The following is a 21,211-nucleotide window of genomic DNA, read 5'->3' on the forward strand; positions in this document are numbered from 1 at the left end:
CTGCCCTGGTCCTTGCTCTGCACTTTGCAATAAGACCTACTTCCTCCCGTCACCCCGATGTCAGTGGTTGGCTGTCCACGCGCTGGGGGAGTGGGTCCAGGTTTGGGGGTTCTAGTTAGTTTGGGGTGTTGCTCATGGGACCTTGTGGGCTATTATAACAACTTGAGCCTTGACCTGAGATTGCGCACTGTTGCCAGGTTTGGGGACGGCAGGCACAGCAGTGATTATTTTGGGGAGACTGCTCTGGTTTGAGCTGGTAATTGGCTGCAGGGAATAAGGGAGAAGCAGGGACATTATTAGGGTAATCTTGGTAAGCAATGGGGGTGGCGCCAATAAGAATGCTCTCTAACAGAATTATTACAATAGGGACGGGCTCTGTTTTGAAGGTAGAACCATGCATTGCTTTGTAGAGCGTCAGAGAGGAGTGGAGGAAGACTCCATGATATTTAACTGAAGAAGTGGGAAGGTGGCAGGTGGTCAGGTGTGGGGGTGCCCCAAACCAGAAATTCACCTTTTGCCGTGTAAAACTTGAGACACCTACTACACATCAAATAGGGGTGTTAAGCAGGCAACTGGATATACGAGCCTCGAGTCCAAGAGTGAAGTCTGGGCTGGATACATAAATTCAGAAGTTTTCTCCATAAAAACAGCACTCAGGGGCCGGCCTTGTGGTGCCGTGCGTTAAGCTGCTGCTTGTGACACCAGTATCCCATTATCAGAGTGCCGGTTCAAGTCTCAGCTGCTCCACTTCTGATCTAGCTTCCTGCTGATGCACCTGATGGCTCAGGTACTTGGGCCCCTGCACCCACGTGGGAGACCCAGAAGAAGCTCCTGGCTTCAGATCGGCCCAGCTCCGGCTGTTTCGGCCAACTGGGGAGTGAACCATTAGATGGAAGAACTCTCTCTGTCTCTCCTTTCTTTGTGTAACTCTTTCAAATAAATAAATAAATAATATTAAAAAAAAAAAAGCAAAAGACCTCCCCACCAATACACACTCCAAATAATTTATTTGCATCATGCATGCCATTTGTGTGGAAACTTGCAGACAACAGTGTTCTGCTTGTATTTCTGATATAGAAATAGTCATGTTCCTGAGTCCTGTAAACTCTAAATGATGAATGAAATGAGTGTGCCATTCATTCCAATAGACTGGCATCAGGTCCATCTCTGATTGAGGGGGAAGGAAATGTCACCCCAGAGTAACTACGAGAGCTTTAGGATGGTCTTTGATGTATGCAGGCACTTAAGTTGGGGGGGGGGGGCAGTGCTGTGGCACAGCAGGTTCACCGCTGCCTGCGATGCCGGCGTCCCATTCGAGTGCCAGTTGGAGTCCTGGCTGCTCTACTTGCGACCCAGCTCCCTGCCAGTGCTCGTGGGAAAGCAACAGAAGTTGGCCCAAGTGCTTGGGCCCCTGCCACCCATGTGGGAGTCCCAGAGAGAGTGAGTTCCTGGCTGCTGGCTTCAGCCGGCCCAGCCACAGCGGCTGTGGCCATTTGGGAAGTGAGGCAGCGGATGAAAGCTCTCTCTCTCTCTCTCTCTCTGTAACTCTACCTTTTGAATAAATAAGTCATAAAAAAAATAAAGCCAAGCAGAAAGGAATCTTAGTGCACTGGTCTCGGTTGACTACTTAAGGGGCAGGTACTCTTAAGGCTCTGGACCTGCGGCTGCTTGGTTCATGAGGTTCCTTCCCCAGAGCAAGGGGCACGTAAGTGCAAAACTTCGGTTCTGGGAGACCATAACGCGACAGCTACACAAAAGGCAGAGCTGACACTCTACCCGGCAGGCAGGGAATCGCAGGCTGCGAAGGCACAGCTTTGCTGCCGCTTGCAAGATTTTTCAGGCTCTGGTTTTGCTTTTGCAAGGTGCACTTATAACCGGGGGCATCTTTCTTTCACATAAGCTTTTCTAAGTGTAAACTTCTCTCCTAGATCTCTTCTCTCTTTCTCTCCTTTGAAACAGACTCAGGCGGCCCCTAACCCGACCCGAGCAGCTACAGAACAAGGCTTCCACCAGGAGCATGCTGGTCACGCTCCTGAAGGCTTTCACGCAAACCCGGCTTTCATTTCCCAAGGCTCCAATGTTCTGAAGCAAGGCCAGAAGAGAGTTAAACAGAAGAGGCGCCACAGTTGGCTGGCGGGCTGTGACATGCAGGCAGATGAGCGGAAGTGGTTACTGGCTTCCGTGTGACCTATGAACCTACAAACCACCTCGGGGAGCACCTGGCACAAGGTTACGGGCTCACGTGATTTCCAAAGGCATTCTGCTTCCACGGAAATGTAACATTTATTGAGCCCCTAGCACTCTGCGCATGATATGGTCCAGTTAACCTCCCCTAACAGTTTCCAGGCCTCCCTTCCTGTGTGTGCGTGCACACACGTGTAGCTGTCTGCAACCTTTGGGTCCCGTGCCTGGGAGGTAGGCCAGAGGTATATGTCTTCTCTGAAGACATCATGCACTCATTTTCTTTGAGGGGCAAAGCTTTGCTGGCTCAGGGGCGACTCTTCGGCTCTTCCGATGGCTCTGCAGAACGCGTCCCTGCGTCTGCAGACTGCGTGCGTGCGTCAAGCCCAAGCTCTCAGAACAGAAACGGCAGGAACGCTTTCCTGTGCTTCGGGTAGGACACGAACTTGCTTCTGTAGAACTTGTGGCTGAGCCAGGCGGACAGCGTCTGGCTGCAGAAGACATAGGCGATCACCAGCCACCAGGTGAGGTTGCGCAAGCCGAAGGTGACGGCCATGGACACGTAGATCAGCAGCTCGGCCAGGTAGTTGGGGCAGGACACGTACTCAAACCAGTCTCCAAAGGGGATCCTGTGGTTACAGTGAATGACCACCCCTGGCGCAGGAAAGAACAGAGTTTTACTATCTGACCCCTCCTGGGCTCCCCAGAGACTCTTATCCACAAAAGTCATCACACACCCCCACTGTCAACCCAGCACACTGTCAGCTGTCGCATGCTCGGGCTCTACTGTCCATTGTTCCCAAGCACAGAAGGAGAGCTGGTCCCTCCAACAATCAGATGGGCACGGGTTCAAGTCCTGGCTCTCCGATCTAGCGGACGAGCTGCGTGCCCTCACCGTGCCTCAGTAGAAGTGTACAGAGAGGATGAGATGAGACAGTGGCCATCACACCTGGGTGCTGTGACCTGTTACGTTAAGCGCTCAGCGCAGGGACTGGCAGGAGGAAAGCATTCAGGACAGATTAAATATCGCTATTCCATTCTGCATAGTTAATGTATTATTCCATTACTTTAATATTTAAAATGGCCTCATGGAAACAGAAGGTGGGATAAGTCAGCACAAGCCAACTCAACGTTTGAGGGTTTCGGCTTTGGCTGGCCGGATACTCATCCTGCAAGAACGCTAACTCCACAAGGCACTCCCAGCCCGTGGGCACAGCACAGAATGTCAGAGGTTCTCAGTGCAAGGCTCTCCTTTTATAAGTGAGAAGACCAAGACCCAGGAGTCCTGATCTTGCAAAATAATAACAATAATAATAAGCGCTTGCTCAGGAAGGCACAGAATAAGGCGCCGAGCTCAGTCCGAGGGCTGCAAGCCGCACGCGCGGCGGGGAGCGCGCGCACTCACCTGCTTTGTTCCTCCGCAGGTTGCCAAGAATCACGTGGCACCTGTACTGGTGGGCGGACGACCAGACGAACATGAGCATGCCCAGGATGTGGAACCAGCGTGCCTGCCTCAGCAGATTCTTCCCTATCACGTAGACTGCGGAGGTAAGGAAGCTCTGTTGGGAAGCCCGCGACAGCGCAGCGGCTCGGGCAGTCCAAACAGAACCACGGTCAGCAGAACTCGGCCATCCCCTTATTCTGTGCCTTCGGGAAGGGAGAGGGGGAGGATCCCGAGGCCACCCCCAAGTCCAGCAGGCAGACACGGTCCCTGGGACTACAGCCTCCCCAGGTACGGGGTCAGCTCCCGCCGTGCCTCTCTTCCCGTGCGGTGAGACCACCGGCTGTGTCTAGCGCTAAGCCTGGTTTTAAGTCTTCTTCCTTGTGTTTCGCTGTTAGGAAAATGCTTTCTAAAGAAAGCCCTTCCCGAGCTACCATCCCAGCTGTGGCCAGGGAGATCCTGAGTACGAATGCTGGGGTGACCGGCTGTGGCCAGGGACAGACAGCATGGGGGTGTGGCTTAGGGCGAGGGGACTTCTCACACGAGGGGGAGGGGACCCTGCAAGATGGACAACAAAATGCTGCCCCTGTCTGGATGACAGAGAACTGAGAGAGAGAGAGAGAGAGAGAGAAAGGGAGGCAGAGGAAGAAGGCAGCCACCCACGGACCTTAAGAGAAACCAGGTCCTCGGTACAGCAGACAAAGGTGACCCTGGGGCTAGTAGGGGTCAAGCCAGGAGTCAGGGACTCAATCCGGGTCTCCCATGGATGGCAGGGATCCCATCACTTGAACAACCAGGAACAGCACTGGCAGGAGTGAGCTGGGACTGGAACCCCAGCACCCTGACCCAGGACACAGGCATCTCCACCACTAAGCCAGACACCCCCCCGCAGCCCAGCTCCTGACTCAGGAAACAAAGCTGTGCATTGACAACACACAGGGGCCTGAGGCCAAAGAGCTGACTCCAGGAGGAGAACCAAACACAACACTATTCCCCATGGGACCAGCAGGTGGGACTGGCAGGTGATGGCCAGCGAGTGGGACTCCACACGGGCCACCGCGTGAACCTGTTTTAGCAATGTGCTTGCTCTACAGTGACAACCCTAGTCTTCTGGTATTTACCAACTTAACCAAAAGGTATTTTCAGAAATTAAATAAATTAAATTTAAAAAAATAAAAAATGCAAAATACAGTTTTAAATCTGATGGGCCTCTGGGGCCAAGTCAGGGCAGGATGGAGCGAGGGTCTGGGAGTTCAAGGCAGGGCGGAGTTCTGCTGTAAACACAGAGGAACTGCCTATAGGAGAAGGCGGATCTGCACAAGGCCAGAACTGCCGGCAGCAGGTGGGAGGGCCCGGCCTGTGTGGTGCTGAGTTTTTGGGTCACTCCTGAGTTACGTCCTGAGTGCCGAGCTAACGAGCCACTGCTGCCGGCACACAGGACGAGGCGGCCCTGAGCCAAGCCGGACCCCGGGCTTTCTGGGGCTCCCCTCCTCCTCACTCGTACAGGGACTCGGTGGAGCCAGCCTCGTTCCTGACGGGGCCCTGAGAGGTGAAATGAGCCAGATCAAGGCGGGGCAGGCTCTCCCAAGCCCAGGCCATTTCTCTAGACGGCACGGCTGGCAGATGCTGCGATATGCTGTCTCCTCTTGAGTTAGCACACCAGCTCGGCCCAAGTGACCCTGGATGACCTCTCTTTTGAAGCTTTTAAAAATGTATTTGAAAGATCGACAAGGGAGAGGGAGAGACATAGAAAGGAGGGAGGGAGGGAGAGAGAGAGATTGATCTCATTTACTGGTTCATTCCCCAAATAGTCATGATAGCCGGGTCTAGGCCAGGCTGAAGCCAGGAGCCTAGAATCCCACATGGGTGCAGGGTCCCAAACACTTGAGCCATCCTCCATTGCTTTCCCAGGTGCATTAGCAAGGAGCTGGATCCAAGGCAGAGCAGCCAAGACTCAAACCGGAGCTCCAGTGTGGGATGCTGGGTGTTACAGCAGCGGCTTAACCTGCTGCATCACAACACCAGCCCCCAGATGACCTCATGAGAGACAAGCAGGTGAAATAGAAAAAAAACAGCTTCAGAAAGGACGGTCTGCCATGGCGGGGTAGGGGTGGGGGCACCCTGGCTTTCTCGCCTTGACCATCACAGGGCAGGGAAGAGGGGTCCAGCCGTAGACAGGTCCAGAAGAGCCAGTGACAACAGCAACTGACGGCCCGAGAGCCAGTGGGTGACCCACGTGCTTTCTAAAGTCCCCGTGGGCGAGGAACCCAGTGCCATTCACCGGGAACAACTGCTCACGCCCCGGTACCCACGGCACTGGCTGAATGTCACGGCCAAGACCGGCAGGAAAGAGACGCCCGATGACATTCAGAGGAATTGGAAGGGGAGATGCGGGCTGAGGGACTGGAGCCTATAAATAATTCACGGGTGGAGAAGGGTCAGCGATAAGTCTTTCCTCCAGCCACAGAGGATGTGTGAGAGCGGGAGAGAAAGAGATAGATGGAGAGAGAGAGAGAGAGAGAGGGAGGGAGGAAGGGAGGGAGGAAGGGAGGGAGAGGGAGGGAGAGGGAGGGAGAGAGTCCACTGAACTTCAACCCGAGGCGCAAGCTCATTCCTGCATATTCTCAGCTCACCAGGAAGGCCCGAGCCTTTTCAGGCTCTCTGGGGCCCGGGCTGAGGGACACCGGCGAGGGAAGCCCCATCTTAGTCCCCCCAAATGACGCGCATTCTCTACGGGAACACACAGGCTGGTGCAGAGACATGGTCCTGTCCACTAGGCAGCCCAGCCCTCCCCCCAAGTATAACAAAAGCCCCACTAGCTCTGCACCCTGCAAACAAAGCCCAAGCTTGTGTTCCAAGAAGACCCAGTCTCCCAGCCTTCTCCGCTCCTCCCCTCAGGCTGGGCTCTGGGAGAAAAGCTCCCTTGTGAGGTGACACCAGGGGACCAAGGGCAGTGCCCCAGCTCCCTCCCTCCCTCCCGCCCAGGGTCAGGCCTGCTCACCCTGGGCGCCCCACCCCCCTCCCCACCTGGGTTACTCTTGGGTAACTGGGTTACTCCCCATCTCCCTTACTCTTGGGTCCTCTGATTCGGGCTCAGTCCCCTCCGCCCCCGGTCAGCCTTAGGCCACAGGGGCCACTCACCGTGGTGGCCGTCCAGCGGCGCCTGGCTGAGCACGGTGAGGCCGAGCAGCACATAGTAGGCCAGCCCGAAGCAGTAGTGCACCAGGTGCATGGCGGCTGGAGAGAAGACGCTGACAAAGCAGCACTCGAAGAGGCGGCGTGCGCTGTGCAGCCACACGCACACCAGCACCAGCAGTGCCGACAGTGCGCCCTCGCCGCCTGCTGGCCCTGCAAGGCGATGGACAGGCACGGGCAGCCCTGCACCCCCTCGACCCCCGACCCCAGCAGCCAGTGGGGCCCAGGAGCTGGGGCCAGCACCTGCGTCCTGTCCCAGGCTGTGCACACATTGCATCGGCAGCCAGGTAGGCACCAGGGTCAGAGAGAGGCTCCCGGAGGGCCTGGGCAGCTCCACGTGGTGGGAGCCGGGGTCCCGGGTACCACGGAGCCAGAGAGGGAGAAGGCCAGCGAAATGCAGGCCTGCGTCTTTCAGGATGCTGTTAGGGGACAGTGCGCCCTGGCGGGTACCTCCAGATGGCCTCACACAGCTCCGCCCCCAGGAAAGCTGCCACAGGACACACATGCACACATGCATAGCCACTGCCCGCCTCCCAAGGTCTCCACCCACGCCACTGCTATCAGCACGGAGGAACTTTGCCTGTGATAAACAGAAGCCTCCTTCTAACTCTGGAGCAACAGCTAAGAGAGACGAGCGTGCAGAGAATTTTGCAATCCACTCTGCTGTACTGTATCACAAAGCCTCATCGCGGCAAGTCCCTCCCCGTACTCAGAAGCTAATTCTTCTCGCATCTCAGACATGACTGCAGCCGGAACTGCAGAGCTGATACACGTGTCAAGGCCAACCCGGGGGACGCTTGAGAGCTGTCCCCTGCACGCAGAACGACTGCTTCATCAATTTATCAACAGTTCTAAAAGTATGGGAGAACAGCCAGTGCTGTGCCCAGCCCAGGGAAGCCAGCAGGGGCCGGGCTCTGGTCTGCTGGCAGCACTGGACCTGGGGATGTGGCCTTGGCCACCCAGTGTGACTCCGCTGGCCCTCAGGCTCCCTCCCCAGGCTGTGCTGAGTCAGGCCAGAAAGGCCCAGAACAGTGTCAGCAGGCAGGAGCCGGGCAGCGGGCTGTGATGGGCCGGGGAGTCCTTACCTTGCACCTGCGTGGCCCCCAGAAGTCTGAGCAAGCTGTGAAGCCAGTGTGGAAGAGGCGCGGCCAGGAACAGAGACTGCGTGAGGAGCCAGAGCAGGAAGCCGTTCCACAGCACTGAGATGACGTAGAAGTGAGAGAAGTACCTGCGGGAGGAACCGAGTCAGGCGGGTGTCAGGCAGAGAGCAGCCGCAAGCCACCGTGCGGGAAGACTGTGTTTTTACCTTTTTCCTCCATTCCTAAAGATGCTCAGATGACCATGCCCTGAACTTGGGAGGCTCTCTGAGGTTAACAAGCACCCAACCGACCTTGGGAAACTTACACTGAGGTCAGTTCTAACCTCTCTTATCTCTGGGTGCAGAATGGGGCTTCCGCTCCCCACCAGGGGCTGGCGGGACCCTGCATGTGGCAGTTTGGCTTGTGCCGGCACAGCTGAGTGCGTGCGAGGTCTGGGAACCCTGGGCGATGCTGCAGCAGCAGCAGCCACACGGCGGCTCCCCAGCCCAGGACTGCACCAGCACAGGCTCCCAGGGCTCCAGGGAACCCTCTGGGGGCTTCTGATCGTGTTTTTCTGAATCGGGACTCAGCTAAGTCACTTTTGCTAGGAAGTGAGGTCACTTCACTGACAGGTTCCCATGAAGCCCACTTCCCTACACTTTTCCTGCCACAGGGAGGAAGGTTTTGGAATTTGGGGGTTTTTGAAACGCCTGCCTATACGAGACATTTATCCTGGGAACGAGACCCAAGTGTGCAGGAAGTTCATTGGTGTCCCAGACACACCACCTGAAGGTCATTTCATTCACCACCTCTGGTGCTGCAGCTGGGAGCACACTGGACCAGTGCACCTGCTCCGGGGCCACACACAGGCGGGGGCCACACAACAGCCCCTAAGCTGTGTGAAGAGAGTCATTCTCACCTCCAGGCTCAAGAACCGGCTTTCTCAGAAGCTCATGGCTTCATGGGTTACGGTCCAGGTCGTCTTTAACCCATGCCTTCCTAGAACCCAGCCGGGGCGTGGCTCAGCCCCAGCCACACGCGTGGGCCCCTGGGAAGCAGGCTGCTGGCTTCTGAAGTGGCCACTTAACCTACTCCGTTTTTTTTTTTTTTTTCACGAACACTGCACTTACTGAGCACTCAGAAGGTGGCGGGCAGCCTTCCAGGAGTGGAGCATGGTGGCCAGTCCAGGACTTGAGGGACCTCTCGGGGGACAGTCAATGCCGGGGAAGGGGACAGAGAAGGTGTAAGGAGGCGGCTGGGGGTGGGCGGTACAGGACAGCCTCCTTGTAAGCGGACTCAGCCACCTGGGGCAGCGACTTCCTAGGCGACAGGAATAGTGACTACAGAGGCACTGGGATGAGTTCTCTTTGGTGCAACGGATTTTTCATAATGCCTCTACTGTGACAAAACTATGCGTGGGTTTCTATTTTTTTTGCATCAAAATAAACTCAAACTTATTGCATGAACTTTCCAAAGCACCCTCATATTTACACAGAGCCTCTTGTACACTTTAAGTCATCTCTAGATGGCTTACGCTACATAAATAAAATGCGCTACATAAAAAAGTTGCTGTAGTGTATTGTTTAGGGAGTAATGACAAGAAAAAGTCTGCACGTGTTCCGTAGAGATGCACATTTTTTCTATTTTCCATCCACAGTTGGGTACACTGTTGGATTTGGAACCTGCCAAGGCAGAGAATTAACCGCAGAGTGACACAAAGAAAACCAATTATGCTGACCCGCAGGTGGCACATCTACTCGACACCGCGCTGTGATACAGTGGTGCCTGTTTCTAACACACCAGCTGACAAGATCTGGTGGGGAATGTCTACAGGCTAATGGAGGACACAGAAGCTGTTACAAAGTGGCAGTACTGTGGATTGCACTGCAGCTCTCACTTACAACTCCGGAAATGCTAGATTTCACTGAGAGGTCAGTCAAAGTGAGACGTGGCTTTCTTCCCACCCCTGTCTGCCCTGCATCCCACCCATGGGGACCCCTGGACCCCAGGGGAGAAAGTTCAGGCCACTCTCTGCCGTCTCTCTGCCGTCTGGGCCCACAGCAACCTCAGCGCTTCCACACTGTCCGGAGCCACTTGGAAATTTTGGACACAGAAGAGCTTCCTTCTACACTGGCAGTGCTGGGTCTCCCGTTCTCGGTCACCTACTTTTTCAGATTTTCTAGGAACCCAAGACTCTTGGAACCAGAAGGAAGCAAAGCAAAGCAACCATCACCTTGACAACGACAAAAAAGTAAAGAAAAAACACCCCTAACAGACAGGGTAGTGCAAACATCCCAGGAACTCATTTAAGGCCTTATTTTTGCTTCCTTAGGAAGAAAACTGATCCCAACGAAATACCGAACCCTTATGTGCACAACTGTGACTGCCAGCTGCCTACTTCTTAAGAATAGAAATTATAGTCTTATTGTCATTGCTAAGCCGATACTACATTTTGCATAAGGAAAAACATTTAACTGTAATTCTCCAGGTTCAGGTTAACGAGTAGTTGCAAATCTGGATTAACGAGAGAGTGCCAAGGGGGTGGGAGCCTGGGACCTGAATTCCCACAGGCCTCTAGGCCACCTGCCAGCGCTGCAGCTCGGGGCAAGGGACCTCCTCTGAGTGTCACATCTCTAGCGAGGGCAGGTCTGTCATGAAGCTTACATGGGGAAAGATACATACATGCAGGAGGCATCGCCTACGACGGGGCTTCAAAATGCTCACGTAAGTGGCCCACATGAGAAAACTACGCAAATTTTTTTGCAATGAAATGGATGTTGTCAGTGAGGACATTTTGGAAAAATGCAGAGAGGCATAAAAGCGGCTGTAGACTGAGGGCCAGTGTTGTAGCACAGAGGCTTAGGCCGCCACCTGCAACACCGGCATCTCCCATGGGCACCGGTTCGAGTCCCGGCTGCTCCGCCTCCAATCCAGCTCCTGCCTAATGTGTCTGGGAAAGCAGTGGAAGATGGCCCAAGTGCTTGGGTCCCTGCACCCATGTGCAAGACCTGGATGGAGGCTCCTGGCTTCGGCCTGGCCCAGCTCTGGCTGTCACAGTCATTTGAAGATCTTTCTCTGTCTCTCTGTAACTCTGCCTTTCAAATAAATACATAAATCTTAAAAAAAATGCTTTCATTATTGGCTGGATGTGTACCTTCTCAACACAGTAGCAATCACAAGAAGCCCAATCGTGATAGCCCTGTACAGGGCAAGGCACCAAGTGTCTCCTTCCTCCCTCCTCCAAGGACACCGGTACCGCTTCCAATATTCTGAAAATAAACTGTCACAGAGCAGAAAAGGAAGTATGCAGTCCAACCTAAGAGAGGCTGGCGGCCCATTTCTGTTTAGAAAAGAACCTGTACAACGGGCCGGTGTTGTATCACAGCAGGTAAAGCCGCCGTCTGCAGCGCCAGCTGGGGTCCTGGCTGCTCCACTTCTGACCCAGCTCTCTGCTGTGGCCTGGGAAAGCAGCAAAAGATGGCCCAAGTGCTTGGGCTTCTGTACCCACATGGGAGACCTGGAAGAAGCTCCTGGCTTCGGTCTGGCCCAGCCTCAGCGATTGCAGCCATTTGGGGGGTGAAGCAGCGGATGGAAGATCTCTCGATCTCTCTCTCTTTCTCTCCCCGTCTCTCTGAAACTCTACCTTTCAAATAAATAAATATTAAAAAAAAAAGAGTCTGGCCAATTTGCCTTGCACACAACTACAGGGATGCTTCCCCACGTTCTGGAGAAATGGAATTCAAAGATGAGTTCATTGCGGTGCAAAAATCTAGAAATTCGTGCATAGGAGGGAGCTGATTAGGAGGAAAACTAGGAGTGAATGAAAACTTTTGTTTTCCAGGAACTTTCCACCTAGTTCCCCCAGGGCCTCACTTCTGCTCCGCTCACGGAGGGTCTGCGGACGCGGGCATCAAGGCCACCCGCCGGGTGGTGCACGCACGGTCTGGATTCACGGTCAAACGCCGATCTGAGCCGAATCATAGGGAAGATGCCGCTCTGCCGCTCCCCCAGATCAGGGCACGGCCGGCCCTTCCCACCTGCGTCCTGGATTCACACTGGAGGCCAAGAGACCGTGCCCTGAACTTGGGGGTGACATCTGCTGCAAGCCGTGGACCCGAGCCCGGGATGCGGCGTGCCCCCAAGGCGCCGCCTGCCTGCCGCCGAGGGACCGCGTCGCCTTCGCCTCCGCGTGCCCCGGCGCCGAGTCCAGAGCGCATTCCGGGCGATGACCTGCAACCCAGCATTCGTGGAGACTCCAGGCTCCATGCGGCCGCTCCCTGGCGTCCGCGGGCGCGCGGCCACTGCGTCCCCAGGGCCACCGCGCGGCCGCGGGCAGGAGCCCACCCGTCGCTCCGCGTTCCCCCGGGCTGCGCCTCTGAAGCTAGGGGCACCGTTACCTCTTGGGGACATCAAAGGCCCGGCAGACGGCTGGGCGCTGCGGCGCCCCGAGCTTGGTTTTCCCGTAGCGGATCAGGTCCTGGAAGAGCGCGTAGCCAGGGAGCAGGCCGGGCGGCAGCAGCTGCAGCAGCAGGACCAGCAGGAAGGCGGCGGCCAGCGCGAGCCACAGCGCGCGCAGCGGGCTCAGCGCCCACAGCGCGCCCAGCGCCCACAGCGCGCCGCCCGCCCAGGGCGCCATGGTCCGCGCGCCTGGCTTCCGCGCCGCCCGGCCGCCGCGGGGCCGCCGCCGCCGTGTGCGGGGCGGGACGTCGGTGACGCGGCCGCGGGGCGGGGACGCGACGGCTCCGCCCGCACTCGCTCCTGGCCGGCCCGCGGTGGGTGGACGCGGCTGCGGAGCGCGCAGAGGCTGGCGAGCGCCACGCGGCGGCCTGCGCCTGCAGGGATCTTCAGCGGAGAGACAGGCCCAGAGCGAGGGAGCCAGAGATCTCCACTCCCCAGAAGGCCGCAACGCCTGGGGCTGGGCCAGGCTGAAGCCAGGAACCGGGACCTCGGTCCAGGTCTCCCACGTGGGTGCAGGGGCCCAAGCACCTGGGCCATCCTCGGCGGCTTTCTCAGGCACATTAGCAGGGAGCTGCACCCCGCTGCCCCGTATGGGTTGCAGACGCCACAGGCAGCTGCTTTACCCGCTGGGCCACCCCATACACAGCTTTTCCTTATACACATTCCCCATGATCTGTGTGAAGACCCCGTGTATGTTTTCCCAGGCGCATTAGCAGGGAGCTGGATGGGAAGTGGAGCAGCTGGGACAGGAGCCGGCGCCCATATGAGATATGCCCGGTTGCAGATGGCGGCTTGATCCACATCCGTCACACCGTGGGTTCCAAAGGTGTGTAGGTAGATTTAACTGGAGGGCAGAGTTGGAGAGAGAGAGCGAGCTCCCATCTGCCTCTTCACTCCTTAAATGTTAGTAACCGCTGGGATGGGGTGGAGGCAGGCAGGAGCTTCATCAGCAGGTACCGTGTGGATGGCAGGGGCATAGCATTCCTGAGATTGCTTCCAGACAGAATCACCCCGCAGGTGCAGGGTGGGGAAGCTCTGCTGAGCTCGCTCCTGCCCCCTGCAGGGCGAGGACTCGGCTGCCAAGGTCAACAGACAAGGGCACGACTTTTGATGTACAAACGCTGGTCTGCCCTCAAGGCTTGTTTCCTCCTCCAATTGCACAGAAAGTCCCATTATCTGCAGCCCCTCTCACACGTGTAGGCTAACGTCTGCTTAGCTACCCAACACGTGGATCAAGAGGGCGGAGCTGTCACGTTAGGATGTTGGGGACGTGCATGATATAAACTCACGAAGTAGAAAGTCACTAAACGGCGCAAAATCAGACAGGCAGGAAGGTAAAAATGCATTTAAAAACCAGCAGTTCTAGTCTTGCAGCCCATAGAAGCAAAGTTTTTAACTCCATCAGCTGCTGCTTTCTTACTGCCATGTACCTCATCGATTTTAACCAACATTGATTTTTTTTTGTCACTATATACGGCCATTTAGTTCTTTCAGGGACTTTTAAACAAGCCTTTGCAATGTTAATCAAACCATTATTGTATGTTTAGGCAGGCATCCCTAGGGACTATGAGGACACAGGATGTCCCTGCCTGACACTCTCGGGAGTGGGGTGGTGGCGAGCAGTGGAAGGCTGGGGGAAGCCCGCCCTTCCCTGTCTCCCCAGTGCAGGTGGGTGGCCAGTGGGGCTGTTAGATGTGCGAGGATAGGTCACCTAAGGTTCTCCAGTCCCTTGGCAGCCAGGGGCTGAAGGATGGTCCACCTGGCACAGCAGCCAGGACAGCGGGGCCATTGTGAGACCCGGGGAGTGCGGAAGGGGTTGGCTCTTTCCTTGTTTCCTGACTGTTCTTAGCAGCTCTGTACGAAGTGTGTGTGGGGTTCCATTTTCACTCCAGCTCTTAGAGAGAGAAAGGAGAGAAAGAGAGAGAAAAAGTGGGAGAGAGAGAGAGAGCTTTTCCCAGTTGTTGGCCTCTTTTGTGAGGTCAGTGGGAGGAGAGGCTACCAGCATTGCACCTCGCCCCACCCCAGGTGACGGAGATACATCTCTGGAAGGGAGTGGTTTGACTGACAAGTGCGAGGGGCGGGGAAGGGCCGGCGCCTCCTGCCCTAGCACGCAGAGATGTGGGGGACATGATGACATGTTTCCAGAGGAGCTGCTTGGTAATCTATCGAGGGGCCCAAGTTGGGGGTTTCTCTGACCATTATCTGACCTGGGAAAGATTTGGAACAAGATTGTGGTGTCTGTGTGTGTTTGCACTGGAAACAGCAAAGACGGAGCCTGGAGGGAAAAACATCCCGTATTTTTTGGTTTAGTAGGTACAGTGTAATTTTTATATTTTTAAAGAGAGACACAGAGGGGTGCTGGTTCACTCCACAGATGCCCACAGCAGCTGGGGCTGGGCCAGGCTGAAGCCAGGAGCCAGAGCTTCATCAGGGTCTCCCACGTGGGTGGCAGGGACTCAGGCACTTGGGCCATCATCTGCTGACCTCCCAGGCAGCACATTAGCAGGAAGCTGGATCTGAAGCGAGGGGAGCTGGGACTTGAACCAGGGATATGGAAGCAACTTGAGCTACTGGGCCAAGCTCCTGGTGGGCGTGGTTGGTATTCAGAGAATCTTCAGTGGAGGCCAGTGGCTGGACTGGAAGCCATCAGCCAGACCCTACTGAGAGCACTTGGAAGTGTTCAAGCCCTTACTGGAGGGAGTTCTTTTCAAGGTGGAGAACCAGGCTCAAGTCTATTAGGAGCATAGGCCGTGCCAATAGGTGCCAGGCACTGCTTTGTTCCTCTTCATTCCATGGGCAGCCCTGTATGCCCAGCAAGCCACTGACCGTGCTGCAGTGAATGGCAATGGCCTTGTGCCAGCTGCGCAGGCCCCAGACTCCAACTTCACTTTGATTCCCGTCTGTCTCTCCCAGCCAAAATACAACCAGTCAGCAGTGTAGTTGCAAAATGCCAGTGCAGCTCAACCGGCCTTGGAATCAGTGCTTGGCTGAAGGCTGTGGCCTCTCAGTAAATAGGAGAACAAAATAAAAGGTGGAAGAACTGCAAAGGGCAAAGCTGTCATTATTTGAGAATAGTACAAACCTCCAATACTAGGGACTCCACTGGAGACTACAGAAAAGCTGTGAGAATGGACAGATGAGCCCAGTGAGGTTGCTGGAGACAAAATCAATTTGCCAATGTCAGTTATTTTGGTTTCCCAACAGGAAACAGAAAATAAATGTTTTAAAGGCACAATTTACAGGGCTGGCATTGTGGCACAGTGGGATAAGCCAAGGCCTGTGACACTCGCATCCCATGTAAGTGCTGGTTCGAGTCCTGGCTGCTTTGCTTCTGTTCCAGCTCCCTGCTAATAGGCCTGGGAAAGCAGCGGAAGATGGCCCAAGTGCTTGGGCCCCTGCCGCTGATGTGGGAGACCCGATGAAGCTCCAGGCTCTTGGCTTCAGTCTGGCCCAGCCTTGCCTGTTGCACCATTTGAAGATTGAACCATCAGATGGAACATCTCTCTATCTCTCTAATTCTGCCTTTCAAATAAATAAATAAATAAATAAATAAATAAAGATTTTAAAAGATGCAGTTTATGATGGCAAAAAATTAGGTGTTTAGGAATAAGTTTAATCAAACATCTGTAAGACTTCTCCAAATAAAATAAGAAAACGTTACTGAACTTGAAGAAAATGTATTTGGAAGGAGAGCTATAACACATTAACAAATTTTGGAATCAATATAGTTAAGTCTCCAAACTGATTTATGAAATAGAGGTAATCCTAATGAACCCCAACTTTTTTGGAACTAGGCAAGCTGAATATGAAATTCATACAGAAGCAGGAGGGGTTACTGGTGGCTGAGGCACACGTGAACAAAGAGGTTAGAAGACGGGCGCTGTGAGGTACCAAGACCATGGGATATAGCTGGCAAAGCTGCCACCTGCAGTGCCGGCATCCCGTATGGGCACTGGTTCGAGTCCTGGCTGCTCCACTTCCAATCCAGCTCTGTGCTCTCACCTGGGAAAGCAGTAGAAGATGGCCCAAGTGCTTGGGCCTCTGCACCTGCATGGGAGACCTGGAAGAGGCTCCTGGCTCTGGCTGTTGCAGCCATTTGGAAAGTGAACAGCAGATGGAAGACCTTTCTCTCTGTCTTTCCTCTCTCTGTCTGTAACTCCACCTTTCAAATAAATAAATCAATTATTAAAAAACATACCAAGACCCATGTGGAGTGTGATGATTACATCCGTGTGGTACAGCAGTCGGTACAGATGTGGTGGGGGCCAGGAACAGATGCCTCATATATAAACAAGGTTGCAGGATACATCAGTGGGCGAAGGACAAACTGTGCATGAAATAGGGAGAGGACAAATGAGTAAACCCCGAGTGCCTGAGACAGAGCAGAGAGAAATGGGACTCCATCCTCATACCATCCTAAGAACCAATTCCTGATGTAATGTGATGTAGTGTGAGGGGCAGGTATCTGGCACAGTAGTTAAGGTGCTGCTGTAGCCGGCGCCGTGGCTCACTAGGCTAATCCTCCACCTGTGGCACCAGCACCCCGGGTTCTAGTTCCGGTTGGGGCTCCGGATTCTGTCCCGGTTGCCCCTCTTCCAGGCCAGCTCTCTGCTGTGGCCCAAGTGCTTGGGCCCTGCACCTGCATGGGAGACCAGGAGAAGCACCTGGCTCCTGGCTTCAGATCAGCACGGTGCCATTGGGGGGTGAACCAACGGCAAAGGAAGACCTTTCTCTCTGTCTCTCTCTCTCTGTCCACTCTGCCTGTCAAAAAAAAAAAAAATGTTGCTGTGATGCTACATCCCTCACTGGGGTGCCTGGGTTGAAGTCCCAGCTCCACTCCGATTCAAGCTTTCTCTCACGCAAACTCTGGGAGTCAGCAGGGTGTGGTCCAAGTAGTTGTGTCTCTGCCACCCGTGTGGGAGACCTGGACTGTGTTCCCGGCTACCAACTTTGGCCTAGTCCAGCCCCAGCTTTTGAGGGCATCTTGGGAGTGAACCAGCAGATGGGAGACTGCCCTCTGTTTCTTTCTTTGTATCTTTCCCTTTCAAAAAGAGGAAAAAGACTTAATAATTGAGGGCAACCTTCTCAAAGGTATCACAGGAGAGTATTTTCATGATGTCATGGTAAGGAAGGTTCTCTTCTTCAAGATATAGAAAATAACTAGAGGAAGACATCAATACAAGTACACTGCAAAGTTCAACCTAAAATCTCTGGATGAAAAGTCACCACAGAGTGAAATACAAAGCTCAAGCAGGAAAAGGACTTGCTATATATACAACTAATAAAGGATTAGGATCCTGCACATTAATGTGTTTTTTTTTAATTTTAATTTTTATTTTTTGCCAGGCAGAGTTAGACAGTGAGAGAGAGAGATGGAAAAAGAGAGAGAGTTATAGACAGTGAGAGAGAAAGGTCTTCCTTCTGTTGGTTCACTCCCCTAATGGCTGCTATGGCCGGCACTGTGCCGATCCAAAGCCAGGAGCCGGGTACTTCCTCCCGGTCTCCCATGCAGGTGCAGGGACCCAAGCACTTGGGCCATCCTCCACTGCCCTCCCGGGCCACAGCAGAGAGCTGGACTGGAAGAGGAGCAACCGGGACTAGTACCTGGCGCCCCAACCAGGACTACAACCCCAGGGTGCCGGTGCCGCAGGTGGAGGATTAGCCAAGTGAGCCAGGGCGCCGGCCCCTGTACATTAATGTTTTAAAAAAAGGATAATCCAATAGGAAAATGGGCAAAAGACAGAATAGGCACTTCTCAGAAGAGGTATTCAGATGACCAATAGACACACACAAACATAACTTTTTACATTAATCATCAGGAATTACAAATTAAAACTAAGCAAAATACTGTCCTTCTTCAGAATGTCAAACTGAGAACAACTGCAGTCAGCAGTGTTCAAGTCCAGGAGCCGCTGCGACCACCGGACACTGCCAGGGCAGGATGACTTGCTGCGACCATGTTGGAAGACAGATTGGCATTGTCTAGGACAGTTGAAGGCACCCTCTTCCCTGCCCAGCAATCCTGGGGTGTGTACTAGAGAAACCCACAGGTATGTGCACCAGCGGACAGATACAAATATTCGAAGAACACCCCTAATGGCTCAACACGGGAAACCTTTCAAATGTGTATGGACAACAGAACGAGTGAGTGCCATGGGGCACGCTCATTCAGCCCAGGACCACAGAGCAGTTAGAGAACCCGTGGGGACTGGTGCTGTGGCATAGCAGGTTAGGCCTCCACCAGCGGTGTCAGCATCCCGTATGGGTGCAGTTTGAGTCCTGGCTGCTCCACTTCGATCCAGCTCCCTGCTAGTGTGCCTGGAAAGTCAGCAGATGATGAGTGGGCCCTGCCACCCACGTGGGAGACCTAGATGGCGTTCCAGGCTCCTAGCTTTGGCCTGGCCCAGCCCTGGCTGTTGTGGCCATCTAGGGAATAAACCTGCAGATGGAAGATCCAACATCTCTTTCTCTCTGGCTCTACCTTTCAAATAAGTAAATACATAAATCTTTAACAAAGCTAAAGTAAACAAGAATATGAATATTATAAAAGACAGGTAAGGTCACTTACAAGGAAGACAGGTTTGTGTTCCAGAGGGGATGACATAGGAGGGCCTTCTGGGGCCTGGCAATGTGTGGTGGCCTCCTGGGTGGCTGTCATAGCTGTCACACTGTGTATTTCTGTGCGGTGCACTTTGTGCGACAGAAAAGCATGAATCTGTCCTGGCCACTTCCCACCTCTTCATGGTGGCTCCCCTGGTCTGAGGACTTTCCCTCTCTCTATGGCACTATTACGTATTCATTTTAAACATTTATCTTATTCATTTGAAAGGGAGAGAGAGAGAGAGAGAGAGGAGTCTTCTATCCACTCCCCAAATGTTCACTCCCCAAATGGCTCCAACAGCCAGGGGTGGGCCGGGCTGAAGCCGGGAGCCAGGAACTCCATCAGGGTCGCCCACATGGGTGGCAGGGATGCAGGTCCTTGGGCCATCACCTGCCACTCCTCAGGCACATTAGTGGGGAGCTGGATTGGAAGTGGAGCCACCGGGATTCAAACCAGCACACCCATAAGCGGCGCGGGCGCTGGCTTAACCCCCAGCACCACAACACTGGCCTCTCTACTGCATTATTGCAATAGCCCCCCGCCCCCAACCCCCGCTTCCCCCGTGTCCTCCCAACAGCCATAAACACACGAGTAAATCACGTCTCTCCTCTGCTCAAAATCCTCCAGCAGCTCCCATCCACCCGGACAGGGCCAGTGGCCCCCCAGGCCCTGGCTGCAGGCCCTGCTGTCCTCACCTGCCTCTCTGAGCTCGGCTCCCAGCCTCCCCCTTACTGCTGCCTGCTTTGCTGCGCTGCCTGCAGGTGGCTGGTGCCTCAGCAACAGGTGTTCCTGTCTCACAGTTCCGGTGGCCGGCGCGTCCCAGGGCAAGGTCCCACACGGTCCATTTCTGATGAGGCTTTGCCTCCGTGAGCTCCCTTGATTCCTCCACTTCTGTGCAGGAGTGGAGAGAGCGAGTGAGCCAGCCTCCTCCTCCGGGAGTCAGGGGCCCCCACCTCTATGACCCGGGTTCACCTGAGCGCCTTCCTGCTCCAGATGCAGCCACACTGCGGGCCAGGGCTGCCACGCTGGGATCTTGGTGGACACAGGCGTTCCTCTAGCTACACTGACCAGGACCCACAAGGGATGTTCCTGCACCTGGGACGCTCTGTCCCCAGGGCTCTGAGGGGCTCGCTCCCTCACTGCTCCGAGGACTTTGTCCATCGCTCCAGCCACCGCCACCCCCTCCCCACACATACATTTCCTGCCACTGCAGGCCGTGCTGTGCGTGCCCATGCTTGCTTTCGCCCGTTGTCCTTGCTAACATGTCAGCCCTCTGTGGACCCAGAGTTTTGCCCATCTGGTTTGCTAGAGGATCCTTGGCTGCCACAATAGTGCCTGGACCCCGGGGGCCTTGGTGCATGTCTATGGCGTGAGTACTGAATGTTAGCAGCAGGGACAAAGGGGCCAGGCAGCAGCCGTTAATGCGCGCTATTGGGGAGGGGGCCGCGAGTGCAGCACACCCAACTGGAGAGCCCCTAGCCCTGGAGGCACCCACTTGGGTAGGACGGACTGCCCCTCATTTGGGCTGATTTTCCCCTCTGGGACCCCTCTGCTGTGTGGCCTGGATGAAGTCACCCACGGCCAGTCCTGGACCAGCGTGAGCGCCTCTCTGCACTGTCGGGATCCACCAAGAGCCAGCTCCATGGGAACATCCCAGCACCACCTGCTACAAGCCTCAGGCGGGCAATACAAACCGCATGGCAATCCTTGGTGTTGCTGGCTGCACCGAGACCTCACACCGCCTCCTCACCCGCGTCACCTGTCCCCTGATGCGGTGGTCTTTCCCTCTTGGCAGGTGAGCGAATTCTGAGTTCACAGAGGCGAACTCGAGGCACCCAGGGCTGCACCTGCTCTCTGCTTTCGGCTAGTGGAGCCTGAGCAGGGGACTTGTATCTGCGTCCCCTCCTGCCGGGAAGTTTGTCCCACACATGGGCCTGCCACTCGGCAGCCCTGGTCGGCATGCCTGGGCCTCGAAGTTCTATCTCGGGGTGAATTGTGTGCCCCCACCCAACATGCATCTGTTGAACTCAATCTCTAGCAGCTCAAGTCTCTGGCTGTTACAGAAGCCATCGTTAGCGTGGCCCTCATCCAGTGTGGCTGGGGGGTGGGGTGGGGTGGGTAATCCAGACACAGGCGAGGAGACAGGGAGAGTGCGGGGGGAGGCTGCTTGGCTCTGCCAGCCCTCGGAAGGGACCAACCCTGCCTCCCTCCCCACCGACTCTGGACTCCCGATTGTGAAACAGCCCACGTCTGCAG

The 21,211-nt window shown here is 55.1% G+C and overlaps 1 protein-coding gene across 1 annotated transcript; it reads right to left on the reverse strand.

The window, feature by feature from the left end:
• Positions 1 to 985: 985 nt before the first annotated feature.
• SRD5A3 (steroid 5 alpha-reductase 3) lies at positions 986 to 12,599 on the reverse strand. Its single transcript, XM_008267855.5, has 5 exons — positions 12,294 to 12,599; positions 7,903 to 8,045; positions 6,764 to 6,970; positions 3,587 to 3,721; positions 986 to 2,835 (listed from the first exon to the last, which is right to left on the reverse strand). Exons 1-5 carry the CDS (start codon positions 12,530 to 12,532, stop codon positions 2,576 to 2,578), a joined length of 984 nt encoding a protein of 327 aa, XP_008266077.3. The 5' UTR covers positions 12,533 to 12,599; the 3' UTR covers positions 986 to 2,575.
• Between the last annotated feature and the right edge of the window lie 8,612 nt (positions 12,600 to 21,211).

Source organism: Oryctolagus cuniculus, chromosome 8 (assembly GCF_051225735.1).
Source record: "Oryctolagus cuniculus isolate XC-2025 breed Fujian yellow rabbit chromosome 8, ASM5122573v1, whole genome shotgun sequence".
In the NCBI taxonomy this organism is placed as follows: Eukaryota; Metazoa; Chordata; class Mammalia; order Lagomorpha; family Leporidae; genus Oryctolagus; species Oryctolagus cuniculus.

What these genes read in the sequence shown, in the direction of transcription:
- SRD5A3 (XM_008267855.5), bottom strand. Translation starts at nt 12,532, where the DNA reads ATGGCGCCCTGGGCGGGCGGCGCGCTGTGGGCGCTGGGCGCGCTGTGG. An exon ending in GGGGGCCACGCAGGTGCAAG is followed by an intron (nt 6,971 to 7,902) that starts GTAAGGACTCCC and finishes ATCGCCTTGCAG; the next exon opens with GGCCAGCAGGCGGCGAGGGC. An exon ending in CCTGCGGAGGAACAAAGCAG is followed by an intron (nt 2,836 to 3,586) that starts GTGAGTGCGCGC and finishes TTCCTGCGCCAG; the next exon opens with GGGTGGTCATTCACTGTAAC.